The following is an 18,737-nucleotide window of genomic DNA, read 5'->3' on the forward strand; positions in this document are numbered from 1 at the left end:
GGAGTGATGGGAGTGATAAAGGGCCATTGGAACACAGGAGTGATGGGAGTGGTAAAGGGCCATTGGAACACAGGAGTGATGGGAGTGATAAAGGGCCATTGGAACACAGGAGTGATGGGAGTGATAAAGGACCTCTGTACGCCTATGAAGAGATTCCTTTAAAATCAGCTGTTTCCGGCTACAACAGTAATTTACAGCATTAACCCCGTCTGCGCTGGATTTCTGATCCATTTCATGTTATTTTAACAGACAAAATCTGCTTTTCTTTGAAAAACAAGGAAATGTCTAAGTGACCCCAAACGTTTGAACAGTAGTGTACCCCACGAAGAAGCTGCAGCTCCAGAGCTTCAGAAGCACTCACACAAAAAGTTCCAAACACGTATCTCACGGGCCAGCATTAAAACACCAATAAGCGACTACCTGATTTTATTCCATAGATAACAGGAAAAATGATAATTGTAGCTTATTTTTAACAATTTCTGTAATTATTCAGCTACTCAAATAAGATCCGTCGAAAGCAATAGATTCTCTTGTTTTTTGGGGGGTTTTTTCCCAACGAGGAGCAAAGAGCGAGCCCTCGGATGGACGTTAAAAAGTAAGTCCCATTATTACCTCCTCTTTGAAGTCTTGCCCTTTCCTCCTAAATTATGAATGCGGCGCTCCGCAGCAGCGCATGAGTCACCCGCTTTAACAGACAAAAGTGCGGCGCGGGTTTGGTGACATTTCGATGATTGTACTAATTGTATCAATGTGGACAAAACTGTAAGAGGAAGCTATTTTCATGCACGATACTGAAAGGCAATTACAGGGAAGAAAAAGTATTTAAAATAGCCGGTACGAGTCTGAGAATGTAACTGTCATACCGCCAAAGAGGGTCAGAGGCTTACATGTAATGTACGGAAGTTTTTACTTTACTGAGAGGGCGGTAGATAAGTGGAGCAGCCTCCCGGCAGAAGTGGTAGAGGTGAATACTGTGAGTGGATTTAAACATGCGTGGGATAGACATACTAGACAGACTAGAAATGTAATTGTTCTGAGATCTGGCCATTATTGACCTCAATATTGAAAATAAATTATCACTATTTTATTAATTTATATTTAATAATATAAATAATATTAGAATAAAAAAAATATACATTTTTTTAAATATTTATAAATATATAAAATAAAAATTTTTAGATTATGGAAATTATTGTTTTTTTTTTTTTTAGCTGTAACCTCCACCTATGGCATTTCATGCAAATGTCCCTTGATTTCCCATGATCCATCAGTGTAAATTGTGACCATAAAAGGCGTGGGGGCGGGGCATAACAGTAGCCCTGCCTGTTTTGACGATTTGCCGCCCAGTTCTCGGCATACTCTGCCTCCTAAAAAAATCTCCTCCTTATCCTTCATTTAGGTTTTTTCATTCTAGACGTAAGTGGTATTTGTGCCGAGGCTTAATGTCGTATGAGGATACGCAGACCCCCGTATATAACCTGGGCTACTCGGCTACCTAGATGTTCCTGTTTCCCCCAATAGAAATTTCACCCTATGTCGCTTTTTATCCCAAAAGTACCCCTAAATCCCATTTAAGCCTATCAATAATTTATTATTATTTTTTTTCTTTTTTCTATTTGGTGTAGAGCAGCTTGTTGCTGTACAATACATTGTAACCTGGCACTCATAGGGTTAAATAATGATACGCCTTTAAGAAGTTGATACCTTGGTATATTAGCAGCTATTGAAATAGTAACGTGTGCCTTCTACACGTGATTATTATACACATTTCATTTTTCTTTCAAATCAAAGACCTCCAAAAAATGTTAAAAAAAGAAAAAAAACCTTATTCGTAACCTATTCCTGGCTCCGCAGCGTACCGCTTATGGAGCTGATTATAATTATATACTGTCACCCCCAACCTTTTACCTAATCATTTATAGTATATATATATATATATATATATATACAGTATATACCGTAATATATAGTAAGTATATATATATACATATATATATATATATATATAAAATATATTATATATATATATATATATACTGTACATAATATATATAAATGCAGTATGTAATATATTATATATATATATATACAGTATAAATATACATACAATATTTATATAGTATTTATATATGCTATACAATATATAATATATAGTATATATATATGTATGTATGTATATATATACAGTGTATATGTTTTGGGGGGAAAGAATTACAATGTAAATTTCCCACTCAATCCACGAGTATCAAGAGTCAAAAAAATAATAAAAAAAATAAAAATAAAATGCAGTTCTGCTTTCAGTTTGGTGAAAAGACCCCATGCTGCCCCCCGTAATTTATCGCACAATACCGCAGATTAAGGCTTCACGGGGTACAATGCATTATGGATCAAAGAAGACAGCGTGTCGCCTCCATTTTGAAGCGGTTTCCTTGTTCCCGTTTCTCGGGTGTGAATGCTCGCTCCCACTCACTCAGAGCGCTCGCTCCCACTCGCTCAGAACGCTGCCGCAGAAATACCTTCTCAGCCCCCCCCGCCTCATTGTGAGCGTAGAATCCGAGCGTACGCAGCATTAATATCTCGCTCCCCGTACTATTTCTGTCCACATCTATTTTTTCACGGCTTTGTTCTTGAATAGACACCAAAGCGTTCGCCAGCCGCACGTCGCTGCTCGCGGATACGTCAAATATTTCTTTTCTTCATCAAAAAAAACACAAAAAACACTATTGTAATTAAGTTAAAAAAGAAGGGATTCTGTAACATTCAGTCTTTTGTGTGATTGCATATATATTTTTTTTTGGGGGGGGGGTAAAGGTTATTTTTAGCCGGCGTGATTATACCTTGTATTATTTTTTTTATAGATGCGCGGGGTGGGATATAAACGGAGTTTGATGAGAAATGCAAGTAAATTAAAGGAATTCGCAAAAAAAAAAAATATTTGGAAATATTTTTCTTATTTTTTTGGGCATCTAATTTCAAGTTTTACAGAACCGGAGAAGAAAAAATAGATATATTTTTACATACTTTTTACATACTTTTCTTTACGTCCCGTTTAGGGAGTCAGCCCATGCCTACCACAATTTGGGTCCCCTCTGGAGTGATTCTTATGTAACGACCGTCTATTGTGTGCATGAACATTGGACGGCCAAAAAATTCACGCCTTACCTGGGCACTCTCGGGGTTTTGGCCCCAATCTCAGGGTCTCGGGGCAGATTATCGGGGGTCAAACAGTCTGCATCTGACTCCTTCCTATCCCCCCCCTACTGTGATCATATATAAAACTCCCAGTGGGTGCCTTTGTTCCCAGTATGTTATGGGTGACATTCCTGCTTGAATGCAGGTGACTTGATTAGGTGTATCTTTAAATAATCAGTCAGGGTGTCCATGAGGGCCGGTATTAGAGCCATTTGGGTAACGCATCCGGCGAGCCAATACATAGAAGCTTCGCGATGGGTCATTGAAGGGTTAATATAGGGTTCTATAGTCTCATTAAGAAATGGGAGTTGATCCTCACCCAGGAGCACTTGGAGAACATCAGATGCGGTTCTCCCAATGCACAATTGGCCCGGCAAATTCTTGAGGCTTATGCCTATCCCACGCATGTTTAAATCCGCTCACTGTATCAGCCTCTGCCACCTTTGCTGGGAGTCTGCTCCATTTATCTACCACCCGCTCGGTAAAGTAAAACTTCCTCACCTTACACCTAAATGTTTTAGGTTTATCTGTCACGGGGTACACAGTTACTCTTCTTACTGTATTATGAGGATTGCTACTGAAATGTCTGACATCCTACAATAATCGGCCTCTTTACCAGCCCTAACAGGTCGGCTAGATTATCGCTCCATTCGCGGTGCCCTAAACACAGCTCTCTAAGATCAGCGTGATTGCGCGTGCGCAGCGCGTACCCCGGCGGGAAGGATTGTGTGTCAGCTTTGCTGGTCACGTTTTAGATGAAGCTGCAGCCCTGGAGGAAGCTGGGCTTTTGGGATAGGAGGATATGCACTAGCGGTGCTATCAAACAATATGAACAGTCCTGGTTTTTGTATGACAGTCCCGATTTTCAGGCTCGGGCCTGCTGTCCTGGGCTGGTGATCGTTGACCCGTGGGGGGAATCCTCTGATCTCCTTTGAGCTGTAAAATCAGAGGCGGTTGGCGTCGCATTGGAGCTCTGTTGTGGCCCCCTTGCGTTGCTCAGTGGTGGTGCTTTAAGGTGGCCCCCGTCCATTCCTTGGGTCAGCAACCTCCTGTTACACCCCAAACGGGTCTGGACTGGCCATCTGGCAAATGCCCAGTGGGCCAACATCGCTCCATACTCACCCGATCTCCTGCTCCAGTGGCAGATTGATGTCGGGGGAGTTCCCGCTGATGTCAGTGGGCGTGCCCACTTACATTGCGGGAAACACCCCCGCTTAAAGGAGAAATGGGCGGGGAGCAGGGTGTGTCAAGACCCGGAGAGTTCCCAGGTATTATTCGATTTGTTACTATGGTGACCGCACCACTTTTAGCGCTAAAAGTGCAACAACAACATATATTCTTTAATTTTTTTTAAAAACATTTAAAAATACAAATCAGTTAATGATGTCATTTATGTCCTTGACTCTCACACAGGTGCTGAACCTCTTCCTGGCGTTACTCCTCAGCTCTTTCAGCGCCGACAACCTGTCCGCCCCCGACGAGGATGGGGAGATGAACAACCTGCAGATCGCCATCGCCCGGATCCAGAAAGGAATCTCCGCCGTTCAGCGGATCGCCCTGGACTTCCTCCGGAATCTGTTCAGCAAGCCCAAGAAGCCGGGGGAGACGTTCATAAGCGGCCTGTCCGGGAAGAACAGGAACATTAACAATTTCAACATGCACAATCACATGAGCGCGGGCGAGCCGGGGAAGGAAAAAGAAGATCACGCCGAAGGGAACGGCACGAACGGAGGGATATCCAAAAACGGGGAAAAATACGTGGTGAGCGAAAGCGACGATTACATGACCAACCCCCGCCTCTCCGTCTGCGTCCCCATCGCTTTGGGCGAATCGGACGTCGAGTACCACGACGAGGACGAACAGAGTATCTTCACCGACGTGGAAATCAGCAAAGAGGTAAAATCAAAGAAATGCCATTTTCTTCATTATCTGAGAAAACTTTTTTTTTTACATTTTTTTTATTTTACCTAGTAATTTTTTTTTTTACGCCAAATTTTTTTTTTTTTTAACTAAAACATCGTCTTACTTACATCACTTTCATTGGTTATTGGGGGGGAAAAAAAGGGGTGTGATTTTTTATCATTTACGTAGTGTTTTTTGTCATTATGGGATAATGAATAATGATGCAAAATGAGTAGGCACTACTTATTACTGAAGGAGGGGGCAAGTAAAAAAAATTAGATAAAAATCTACATTTATAAATAATCAAGATAATTATTTAAAAAATATCTACAAATATATGTAAATCATATAATTTTTTTTGTATATATTATGTGCTGTATTATGTTCATCGACATTATCATTTTACTCTGCTTGAGTTGAGCCAGACCACAATAGAGAATATATTCAGTGTTTTTTATATATGCATAATTTAAAAATTCAACAACAATATTCAACGAATCAGTTTCGATCTTTGAATTTGGATTCTGAGTTATCATTGGTTAAGAAGAAATTGAGATAGACGGAAGATTTGGTTTGATTGGTAGGGGGAAAGAAAGCTTGTGTTTTGATTGGCTGGAAAGATATTTTGACCAAAAGATGAATTTCTTGTAAGTAATAATATTGTGTATCCTCTTTGTAGTTTTAGTTCGTTTTTAACCCCAGTACTGTGATTAAGTACATGATATATCTCTTGACCATGTACTGATGGAGTCGTTAGTTTTATTGGACCAGCAGATTATGTAAAGTTTTTTTAAGATGGAATTCCACGTGAAGAAGAGACTTCCGTGTTCCGAAAGCTTATGTAACGTTATATATTTTTCTGTGTTGATACGGCCATATGCATTTTTCTTATGAGGAAATACACAAACAAAAAATGGGAAAAAACTGGTTGAGTAGGGGAGAGATGTTCCTTCTGTTCTAAGATGTTTAGACAAGATAAGTGGAGCAGCCTCCCAGCAGAAGTGGTAGAGGGTAATACAGTGAGGGGATTAAACATGCATGGGGTAGACATACGGCTCCTGAATCTAAGACGAGACCAACCACTGATTAAGGATTACAGCAGGAAAAACAGGCGACTAGACGGGCCGGACAGGCATCGGGGAGGAAAAAGGGGCGCAGAGATTTGGGAGTCAAAGAGGGACTGTCCTACCTAAACAGGGGATCTTGGGAGGTACAGTTAAAGGATAGTATAATTCCCCATACATCCCAACCAACAAAGAATGCATATTAAAGTGTGCAATAAAGCACCGGCAAGCCTGATATTCATTCGCCCAAATGCATCGCCTGTGCAGTTATTAGAGTGAATGAATGAGAGTGCGTGCGGTCGCTGGAGCGCGCATTGAATTCTTTTACCTGCGTGTGTACAGAGACAGCAGAATATGTGGTTATAAAGTGAGCTGCGGAACTACAATGTATTCTTTGAAATGACTCTTTAACCCCTCTGGGTTTATTTTGGCCAGTAAAGAGACCACATTTTAGTGTCAGGGGGAATTTCAGCTTCTGGGGCAGCTGCCGCCAGTTCATCCTCAGTACCTGCCTTTAATAATTCAACGCAAAGGCTCAAAATGGTTCATTTTAACCACATCCCAGGGCAAAAGAGACACGACTCATCAGATTTCCCCTCCCCCGCTGTCACTTTGTCCCCATGTTCTCTGTATCCTTTTTTCCTCCCCTGATGTTGCTCTCTTATTCTCATCAGGAAGGGAAGCATCCAAATAGGTCCGTATAAAGGAGCCGTAGCTACCTGGCCCCTGGATTTTGAGCTGCCCCTTGGCATATATATATTAATGCCAGCTGTTGGCACCCAACCTCATCCCGGCCGTCTCGCTGGCAGGACGCACCTGTCGTCTTCAAGCCGCGTGCTGTCCCAGTATAAAAGGCCAGGCATCCCAGTGTTCCCTGCCAGGTCTTACTGGAACGTCCCCATAGGATACGATGTACTTTCTGCACGTCCCGTGTGTTCCCGGCCTTCCTGCTTCCTCCGCTTTGTCTGCCCCCCGTGATTTTAACCCCACGCTCGCCACCAACCCGGGCGAAATAATAAATATTTGTCAGTGACCCAGTCCCATGTTCCCTTCATCCTCATCATAGCACCATGATGGTGGCAGGATCGAGGGGGGGGCATTAGTTTGTGCCACGGGGGGGGGCTTTCCAGGTTTGACCGGGAGTCTCCGGGGGGAGGGCTGCTTCCCAGTGACTTCCCGTCAGTTTCATCAATCTCTTGTCGCCACCTACTTCCCGCCCACTTCCTGATTACACCCACCCACTACCACCTACTTGCTGCCTACATCTAACCCCTTGCCACCAGAGTCTAATTGGGTTAGCCGCACCCATACAGTGACTAGCCCTGCCCACTGATCAAAGCCACTCCCCCAGAAGAGGGTAACACTGATGGTCAACCCTAGGAAGGTGAGACCTGGGTCCACATCACACCGATACCGGCGAGAAGAACATGCGCAGGATTCATTCCATTTGCAAGGGGGACACCGCAGAATTTAAAGGTCCCACTCAGCTGTCATGTGCCGTAAAGCGTCCCTTTAAAGACTTGAGGTGAGAGGACGCGACGTACGTTCCTCATCTCCTAAACAATGTATTTTGAGCGAGTTACCTGCGATATGCTGCGGTATTCTGTCGCCGCACCTCGTCTGGCAGCCCCCGAGCGTCTCCTCGTGTTCTCTCCATTCCAACACGTCGCTATCTGCCCCGTTAATGACGTCCCAGTTGGCTGTGAGTGCGGTACTGATGTCTTCTGACAGCGTTGATAGGTTTCCATCCATCACCTACTTCTTCTTGTCACTCGCGGTCTCGATTTTGTGATGACTTCATCAAACCGCGATCCCGTGTATGTAAGGGCAGGGTGCCTTATTGATATGTGTGCTTATATCATTATCATGTGATATCATATGGGGGGTTTAAATTCACATTTTTAATTTGATTAAAAAAAAACAGCGCTGTATACACTAATAACCCCCAGCGCTGTATGCAGTAATATAACCCCCCCAGCGCTGTATACAGTAATAACCCCCAGCGCTGTATACAGTAATATAACCCCCAGCGCTGTATGCAGTAATATAACCCCCCCAGCGCTGTATACAGTAATAACCCCCAGCGCTGTATACAGTAATAACCCCCAGCGCTGTATACAGTAATAACCCCCAGCACTGTATGCAGTAATATAACCCCCCCAGCGCTGTATACAGTAATATAACCCCCCAGCACTGTATACAGTAATATAACCCCCAGCACTGTATACAGTAATATAACCCCCAGCGCTGTATACAGTAATATAACCCCCCAGCGCTGTATACAGTAATATAACCCCCAGCACTGTATACAGTAATAACCCCCAGCTCTGTATACAGTAATATAACCCCCAGCGCTGTATACAGTAATATAACCCCCAGCACTGTATACAGTAATATAACCCCCAGTGCTGTATACAGTAATATAACCCCCCAGCGCTGTATACAGTAATATAACCCCCCAGCGCTGTATACAGTAATATAACCCCCAGTGCTGTATACAGTAATATAACCCCCCAGCGCTGTATACAGTAATATAACCCCTAGCGCTGTATACAGTAATATAACCCCCCAGCGCTGTATACAGTAATATAACCCCCAGCGCTGTATACAGTAATATAACCCCCTAGCACTGTATACAGTAATACAACCCCCAGCACTGTATACAGTAATATAACCCCCAGCGCTGTATACAGTAATATAACCCCCCAGCGCTGTATACAGTAATATAACTCCCAGCGATGTATACAGTAATATAACCCCCAGCGCTGTATACAGTAATATAACCCCCAGCGCTGTATACAGTAATATAACCCCCAGCGATGTATACAGTAATATAACCCCAGCACTGTATACAGTAATATAACCCCCAGTGCTGTATACAGTAATATAACCCCCAGCGATGTATACAGTAATATAACCCCAGCACTGTATACAGTAATATAACCCCCAGCGCTGTATACAGTAATATAACCCCCAGCGATGTATACAGTAATATAACCCCAGCACTGTATACAGTAATATAACCCCCAGCGCTGTATACAGTAATATAACCCCCAGCGCTGTATGACTCCCAGTGCTTTCCCGGCTCAATATGCGTTGACCTCTGGCGGGACTTTAACCGTCGCTTTAAGCTTTCGGACCGCGCGATAGCTCTCGGACACTTCCCTCGCAGACTGTCTCTTTCTGTGGGTATCTCTGTCCCGCATCTCTGTTTCTTCTTCTTTCTTCTTTTTGTATTAAATCTTTCAGGTTAACACGTGATTTGTATGTTGAAATAAGACATGACTTTGCACTTAACCCCCCCCCCCCGTGAGGGTAACCAGCCGTGAATGTTTCTGTAACACGTTCTATACCGGGTATAAATAAAGGTTTTAATAAGGAATGTGAGTTCTTGAGTGCCCGTGGTTTTTTGATGTGAAAGACTTTACTGAGAGGGTGGTAGATAAATGGAGCAGCCTCCCAGCAGAAGTGGTAGAGAGTAATACAGTGGGCCGCAATTTCTATTAAAATGAATCAATTCTCCGTTTTTATTTGTTTATTCAGCATATTCTGGCCACATTATACCAAAAGGAATATTTTTTTCTTACCGAGGATCGTCTTTATGCGCGTGCGTGTGAATGAGAGACGTAGACGCACGCGTTCAGAAAGCGCTAATAGCTTTGAAACGAGCCTTGAACAGAACATTCCTTTGCTAATATCGTGTGACCGAGTAATGACATCGTAATCCCCGCTTCCTCTGTCACCTTTAAATAAATAGCAGAGGAGCGCGGCAGCGGGGAACGCCGGATTCATTACATGACAATGGCAGACAGAGGCATTCGGAGCACCCGACCCGCGCAATTTATCCAGCTCGGTAACAGAAAGACACAAGAACAATGTTTTATTATTATCGTCCCTGAAAAATGGCTCATTTATCATGTGGGGGGGGGTGCGGGAGGTGGGAGAGGAGACAACCTGGGGGGCTGGGATAAGCGTGCATGAATGGGGAGAAAGTGGTGTGAAAGTGGTGGGAGCTGGGTAAAGGAGACTTAGTCGTGGAGATCCCGTTATCGGTTTTTATACCCGGAGGCTCTGGGGCATCCCTGGTGCCTGATTAGATATTCAGTCACACTAGGGAAATTCCCAAGGTAGGCTAAGTGGAGCTCTCCTTATTGCGAGGAAGTTGCTTCTCACGGGGGAAGTGTGGCCAGCCATGCATGGGGTGGGTGGGGTTAGCTATGCAGGTGGGCAGGAAGTAGGAGGAGAAGTGGTCAGGGAGTGGGCGTGGTGAAATGCTTCTGTTTACTCTACTGGCTGCAGCCTCCTGACTGCGCGGGCCGGAGAGGAGGAGCTCCGTGCGACCCCGAGTTTTCTCCATGGAGACCCGTAGAAGCGGCAGTTCACCCTGAGTCTCCGGGCCGAAACCTGGAGAGCTCCTAGGCGTGCATATGCCCCTCCCACTGCTCCATCGCATGTTCGCAATGGGGCCACCGGGGCGCAATCTCCAGAAAGCAGCCATATGGACCTCAAAGCCTGCAAGTTCCCAGGAGGTAAAGGCCCAGTCCCTTGTGGCAGGCTGCAAGGGCCAATGAGGAGACCCTTGACAAGTTAGAGAGGCCTCCCATTCCTGTCCCCTGGGCCCCTGATGGCTTTACTTCGCTACTTTGGTTCTTCCAGAGGCGTTTAAATGTCCCACGCAGCCTCACCGAGGAAGAATCCGTATTAAGTGCCTGTTTATTATCACTGACGAGCGGAACAGACAATAATCTCTGAAATGCAAGCATTTACCCGAAAGTTATCAAAAAGTGCTATTGCTAGACGTAGCGTTCTGAATGGGCAAATTTCGTATTTATTTTGGTTCCGTTTCAGTGAATTTTGCCAGTAAGTCACCTGCGTGACCCAAACAACACAAGCAAATGGTTTCGTCCTGCACCTAATCCGATTAACATCTGACTGATGCCTCGTCTTACCATGTCCTGCGAGTGAAATACAATATTTTCCTTAAACTATTCTAAATGTCCACTTAGTGTAATAAACAGGCACTTAGCTTGGGAGAAGCCAGCCGGGGGGGGGGGGGGGCAGGTTCTATATGGATAACGCAAGGGAAATTAACCCTTTACCATCTGTCCCCAACTCTTTAACCTAACAAGTAGCTAAAATTTGGGGCAGATTTTCTGCTTTTACCCACTGAATCAGTTCACAGTAAAGCCAGATGTACGAAATAGGCTAATCACAAAAGCCCATACTTGAGTATGCTGGCTCGTTGATTTAAATTGGGTGAAAAAACATGAAATCGGGCTCCATACATATGTCTGGCTCGGGTCAGATTCACGTTATGGGGTGAGAGTGAGCCACAACCAGTTTAAAGCAGTTTCCCCCTCCTGGTGTTTGTTCCCCAAAGTGTCCTTGAGGTCATGTCTACAAAGTTGGCTGGGCTCCATAAGCCCTTCCAGAGTTTGAGTCTCCTCCAACTATGAGGCCAGCCTGATCGCCACAATTGGTTCTGAGTAACGTAGAACAAAATATGCTTTTGGGACCTCAGAGGTCTCTTCTTCAAAAGGAATGCACTCTGAGACCTCTGAGATCCCAAAAGCTTATGCAATTTAACATAATTTTTTTTGCTGTGTTGGCCCAATAAGATATATCAACTTCAGCTAAAGACTTTTTTTTTTTTCTGACGGGATCTAAAAAATTCATTTTTCTTCCAAAAATAAAATAAACTTCTACTATCCCTTTAAACTAATATTTTCCACCCAACCATCGAATTAGCCATCCTTTATAGCTTGTCCCTTTCTAATTTATAATCTATTAAATCATTATTTTGCTTTCCGGCAGATTATTTCTCTACTGTCTAATTTATTTGTATCGTTATCATACCTAATTGATGAATGCGTTACCAAATCGCAGACATAAATTAACAGACAGACAAGAGAAAATTCACAGAAATTATAAAATCTGAAAACAATTTAAAAAAAATAAAAATTTAAACATTAAGTCTTTGAAAAACTCAATTTTGGTAAATTTATGTTACGAAGGCTCCTAAAAAGATAGGAATAGCAATATAATAAAATGATGTATTATTAGATATGAATTACTATTATAATATATTATTATATGTTATATATAAGGACGCAGCGTCAATTTTTTATTCCTTACCCATGAAGTCATGGGTTCCGTAATTTGCATATGGAATCCCATGAGCCCGAGCCACCCACCAGTTTCAAGAATAAACTTCTAAACAAAATATCTTCAAAAACATTTCCGCAACATTTATGAACCAAAAAACACAATTTTTATGTAGTTTTAGTTATTAGCAGTAAAAGCAGCGATGGCGATAGTTTCCCTTTAGGGGCCGAGTTCTCGGGATCCAATGGGCGTTCCCTAAACCCTTTGAAAACAATGGATTTTGAGCCCTTACATGTACGGGCTTTGTCATTAAGGGGTTAAAAGCAGCAGACTTGTGTTTTTTGAAAAAAAATCATCATGGCTTCACAATGTATCCATCATTTTAGATTGATAGAAATTATCAACCTTAACTTACCGAGTGACGCATCTGAGATTTCTTCAGCTATCCTTTATTGATTGCGTATTCCGTTAAAGTTCCCGTCATTACATAATTACAATCATCACTGTTTTTTCAGGGAATATAAATGCACCTAAAATAATTTTAATGCAGTTTTTTTTGTTTTTTTTTTTAACCTGCCTTGAATGGATCTGTTTTTTTTTTTTTGCAGCCAGCATCTAATTTGCCCCAATTACTAGTCCAGCAATACTTTTAATGGATTCAGGGGAACTGCGATATTTTTAAAATTGTTTTTATTTTATTTTTATTTATTTTTTATTTTTTGCAAAGATATGTAAGGTTTCTTTTTTTTATTATGGAAACTATCATAAAATATGGTGAACAGGAATTTTGTTGAATAATAACCCAGGATAGTATTTTCACATTGTGTTTAATATATTTAAATAATAATTTAGATATTTTTTTATATTTATATTTAGTTATTATATTTCATTGAGAGATCTGCTGTAAGTATGTTTTCCAGTTTGTATACTTGGTCTTTTCTGCTACAAGAACCAAATTACCATTATTATTGTTTTTAAATGTTTTTTTTGCGTGTGTTTCTTTAATTTACCAGAAGCAGGACAGTATTTCCGAGTGCAGTACCGTAGACCTGAGGAAGTCCAAGGAGTTGATAGAGCAAATTCCAGATTCCCCAGTAGAATCCATGGAACCTGAGGAATGCTTCACAGAAGGTACGGGAATATATCCCACGTGTCACGTTGTTTGGACTCGCACCTCTCTTTTCTTCTGCTCCATATCGTTTGGCCCTCTTTTTGCAGACGGTGCGTACAGCTTTACTACTTAAATCTAGGGAGAAGACCTCAGGTGGCCTCCATGAGCAGTTCCTTGAGCACATTCCTCATAAAAGTGATGTTATAAAAAGCCTGGTAGATATTTAGCTGAACTGATCTTACCGGCAACATAGAAGCAAATTGGAGTGTTGTGATAATATCTGATACAGTGTATAAAATCATATTGCTCAAGGGTAAGCGATGCCCTAATTACAGCTCTTGTGATCCTCTAGAGGTGCCTACAAGTGATGACAACCTGTTGTTATAATAGAAGTTCCATCTGACTCCATGGGTTTGGGAGATGGGGCCTTCATCGTCTTAGTCACCTGTTCCTTCCTTGGCTCAAAGCTCTAATACTAAAACCGTACACTCAACGCACACAGATCAGAAGGTCATCTTCTAATATCCCAGATCCCTACAGGTGGCCACAGGTAGAACCACACAGGGACAGAGATATAGAAGCTAAGCAAGGAACTAGAGTATTGATGACCTCTTATGGAGATCCACACCGTAGGGGTTATGTGGATGTTGTCCACCATTACCATATGATTATCTGTAATAGATATATCCGGAGCCGCAGAGTTGGAGTGCCATCTGCTGTTCACGCACACCGAGTCACAAGCAAACCTTGTTTTCGCTTGTGTCTACTGTCACTTATACCCCTACTTTCCATTATTGTGGCCCTGCTTACAAAACTCATCATTAAGAGTTCTACCAAATTATATGGAATAGACCAGATCTTCCCTCAATATTCTTGAACGCATACAAACACCACAAACAACCGGAAGCGGAAATTGTAGCCCCTACGGTAGGAAAGCATTTAAACCTCATCAGGTCCTCCAAATGTCTTCAGGACAGATTTATTCAGACCTGGAAAATATAGAAGTGCTGCGAATCTTGGAATGATCATAGAATGGTTTCCGTAACAAAAAACACGAGCCTTAATGAAAGAAAAGTCTTAATGGACGCTTACATCACATGTTGTTTTGTTTCATTGGGACCTTTTTTGACTGAGCGCATTAAAAGCCATCTGGATAATGCCATGAACCATCGGCCATGAGGGACGGGGGGTCCCCTACGCTTTACAAAGATCTTCAATGTCTAGCTTTGTTTTATATGATTTACGGATTGAAATTAGGCATTTCTAAAGCAGATAAAGACACATCATCTCATTAAAGGAAGAAAATGATGTCATAGATGTTTGAGATATAGAATTGTACGGTGTTAGAAGGAAAAAGAACGTGTTTGGTAAAGATGATGCCTTTACTGGCTGACGTATAATAAATTACAGACTGCCTAGGTCCAATCAGCTGTGACTCTAGGACTTAATCCATAAAGCTATTTTTGCTGCATTTATATGAGGGTATTAAATAATTGGCTCACGTTCTACACCTACATTTACATTGAAAAGGGGATTTAACACCCTTAAAGGGACGCTGCCATAAAAAATGGCTTTGGATTTGCTATCAATTCTACACAGAGAGTAAGCAAATAATGATGTCCTAAAAAAGGCCATACGGATTTTATGACATCATCAAATCCCTACCAATGTAATCATATGAACAGCATACTACCTTAGGTGGACTATACTACGCAGCTAATGATGTAATATGTCTCCCTCTTTATTCCATATAGATTTTTTCCATATAGGACCCTTGGTGAGTTTTAAGAGAATAATAAAATCCCATGTTTAATAATTGAACATCTGTGTTGACCAGACAACCACTTTATAAAATGCAAGGTTGTGCATCAAAAAATATTTTATTAAATGGGCGATGAATGGAAAAAAAATCTCCAAAATTCCACATTGGAAAAAGCCTATCATGAATGAACAGATCCGCGCCCTGTCAATAATGTAGCACGCTAAGCTCGCCATCGTAGAACATGGTGGATATGACCCCATATGTGCCATGAAGCCCCCATTCCTGATTGGCTGCTTTCATTCATGTTGTTTTTGTAAGATAATATCCATTTGTAAAAAGATACCGGACATTCATGGAATTATCTGTCAACGTTGTTACCCTGTATCCAGTTTCAAAGTCTAAGACGCGTAGACCACAAATCCACATTGCTAGTGGAATGTAAGCCTGTAGAGCAGGTTTGGGTACCAATGACCAGGAAAAGTGGGAATGGCCAATTTTCATTTGTTTCCCATAAAACAAAGACTAGACAGCCCCGTTAGAATGTCCATGTTTTTGGCATGTACCATAACTAGCCGTGTCTTCCCCCCGCACCGAACATGTCTCCAGATTAACGCTGAAGCTCTCAAGGAACGCGCGGCCGTATTTCACTGGTACACTTCACTTCGTAGATAAGGAACACAACACATACCTAATAGGCGGCTGCAACCTGTTAACATTGGCTTTTGAATTTCTAATGGTTGATAACACCGGGAGCTCTTCGAATTGCTGCTGCTTGCAGGGTGATAAGTTTCTTGACACTCGCTCAACGTCCCTGTGAGCTTCTGATTGGCCGGAGGCTCCTACGTCTGAGTTGGAACAATGTAACCTACAAAATAGGAGAATGCCAGGCGTGAAGCAGATATAAAGTGAGCAGCTTAAATAAAGATAATGTGTATTAAAGGAACGCAAGTTTACCTATAAATAGAGGTCTCAATTCAGTAAATATGCAATTTGCATTTCAATACTTACAGCAACTGGGCATTTAAATATAACTATATAAATATATATATATATATGTATATTTATTAGAATAAATAAATATATGAAAACATATATAATAAATAATACACATATATATTATAAAAAAATATAATAAATAATATATATATTAAAAAAAAAATATTTAAAAATATATAATAAATAATATATATATATATTATAATAAAAAATATATTACAAAATATATAATAAATATATATATATATATATATATTATAATAAAAAATATATTACAAAATATATAATATGGTAAATTATATATACCGGTGTATATATATATATATATAGGAATAAATAAAAAATATATATATATGCATTATTTGATATTTTGAGTGCTGAAATCTTTCAATGTTTTTTAACCCCCCCCCCTGCGCACGCACACAAAAAGCAAAAAAGCATTGGGTTCAGTGCAAATTAAATTTCCAATGTTTGGCTCCACACTTCCATTTTCGGCTGCGCTGTAACAAGATCATTTAGTAGGGTTTAAATGATTCTAATGGAAATACATGCATCATAGAATAATGCGATTTTCCTTGCTGGAGGATATTTGATGCATAACAGAGCTCTTAGGAGAGAAAGCTCTTCAATTTTGCATTCTAGAATCGCCAAACATAAGCTGTTGTCATATATCGGCCCTCTACTTACCCTTCCTTTCAGAAAATATTTAAATCACATTTACTTACTGTCTTACCTTATGCAATAATGTAATCTTATTTTTATAGGACATATAATATGAAAATGCTTCATGGAGTCAATAGATTAAGTAACAATCTCCCTGTGCTTGCGCATGCCTATATTTAATAGCCATCCCTAGCGAGACTTGTAACGCAATACATTTTAGTCCCTGTAAGGTTATGTTTAGTGCATATATCCAGGCTTTTAAAGGGATTCTAATGGGTTATACATCGAAACAATGAACTTGATAGCAGATAGGAACCAACTGGCTCATCTAGCTGGGAGGGACTGGGAATGAAAAGCAGCCCTGGAAATATTTGGACACCAGAATATATATTTTAATAGCGTGATCGAGCTCATATGCCCACACACACCACACCAGGGGCATAACTAGAAACCCCAGGGCCCTGTAGGGAAGATTGCCCCAGGGCACCCCAACTTCACAAGCAACATGTCCCACAGTGCCATCTTTGTCTCAAAACAGCTTGTCTGTGCCATCTGTTCCCACAAATTTGTCTGTGCCATCTTTGTCCCCAAACAGCTTGTCTGTGCCATCTCTGTCCCTTACCAGTCTAACTATGCCCTCTCTGTTCCCTAAACAACCTGCCTGTGCCACCTCTGCCCCCTAACCAGGCTGTCTGTGCCACCTCTACCTGCAAACAAGTATACATTAATTTACTCATTCACTCACAAACTCACTCATTCATTCAGAGAGTCAGAGGCTTAGATGTAATGTTACGAAGTTTAACTGTACTGAGAGGGTGGTGACAGCCTCCCAGCAGAGGTGGCTGAGGGTAATACGGTGAGGGAGTTTAAACATGCGCGGGATAGGCATACGGCTCCTGAATCTAAGAGAGGCAAAGGACTGATTAATGGGAAGACTAGATGAGCCAAATGGCTCTTATCTGACGTTCCGTGTTTCTATGTTTAAGAGAAATGACAGGTGTCTGAAGTGTAAAAACACAAAAAGGCTTGAAAGAAGGAAAGGCCTTCTTGGGTTTCCCGTGGAATCTTATGGTTTTTACCCCAAATGTTAAGCTCTTGGATAAATGGACAGATTCTCATGGTCACACAGTCTGGAGTTGACTACTTCGTATTCCGCTCTGAAATAATGAAATCTAAGAACCGTATTGGTTCATTTATCAAAGCTGAAATCCCTGCTTAAATACAGACGACTAAATTCAGTATATAAACTCTTGACAAGTTATGGTTTAGCTCAGTGCCCTTATTAGAACCATTTGTCAATGCAACCTAATTGTTGCGCAAGAAGCAAAAACATCTTAGAAATGAGAAAAAGGGGAAGGAAGAAAAAAGGAATTTGACAACTATGGATAAAGAAAGAATGACAGAATCAGTGATAAGCGTTATTGGTGATTTGTAACGACTAGTGAGAAATAACAACCTGGAGATAAAGCTTCTTCTCGGAAAGAGACTTTGTCGGGGACGAGAGACGTTGACCAAGGATGTAAACCTGGGCTGTCAGACCCCCCGCACTTTACTGTCACAATGTGACCACAAATAATCCAAGCCTTAGTACGAGTGATTCAGTCAATGTGATCTCCATCCTTTTGATTGAGCTGTTTGGGCTTCATGATGTCTGAAGATCCTCTCTGGTTTTGGCCCTCGAGACCCGGATTTAGACGTCTCTCTAGTAGACAAAAAGTAGAATGTGTTCCAGAATAATTTTGGGGATATGAGACACAAGGTTACAATGTAACACTAGTTTTGGTAGGTACAGCCAAAGACCAAGAACACCACCAACAAATAACTTCAGAACCTTATTGATTTATTTTTATCTCAGACGGTTCTTCATACTGAAAATGCCTCCCATACTGTGCACACTTCTGTACTGGCCTTTTCCATAATTCATTCCTCTCTCACCGCTTAA

The 18,737-nt window shown here is 41.4% G+C and overlaps 1 protein-coding gene across 1 annotated transcript in view; it reads left to right on the forward strand.

Annotated features, from left to right (window-relative positions):
* Positions 1-18,737, forward strand: part of LOC128496409 (sodium channel protein type 5 subunit alpha-like) — a 153,155-nt gene that overhangs the window by 98,680 nt on the left and 35,738 nt on the right. Inside the window, exons 17-18 of the mRNA XM_053466022.1 lie at positions 4,606-5,088; positions 13,277-13,394. Of these exons, the coding sequence (XP_053321997.1) occupies positions 4,606-5,088; positions 13,277-13,394 (601 nt within the window). The remainder of the gene's footprint in view (positions 1-4,605; positions 5,089-13,276; positions 13,395-18,737) is intronic.

This window comes from Spea bombifrons, chromosome 5, assembly GCF_027358695.1.
Source record: "Spea bombifrons isolate aSpeBom1 chromosome 5, aSpeBom1.2.pri, whole genome shotgun sequence".
NCBI lineage: Eukaryota > Metazoa > Chordata > Amphibia > Anura > Pelobatidae > Spea > Spea bombifrons.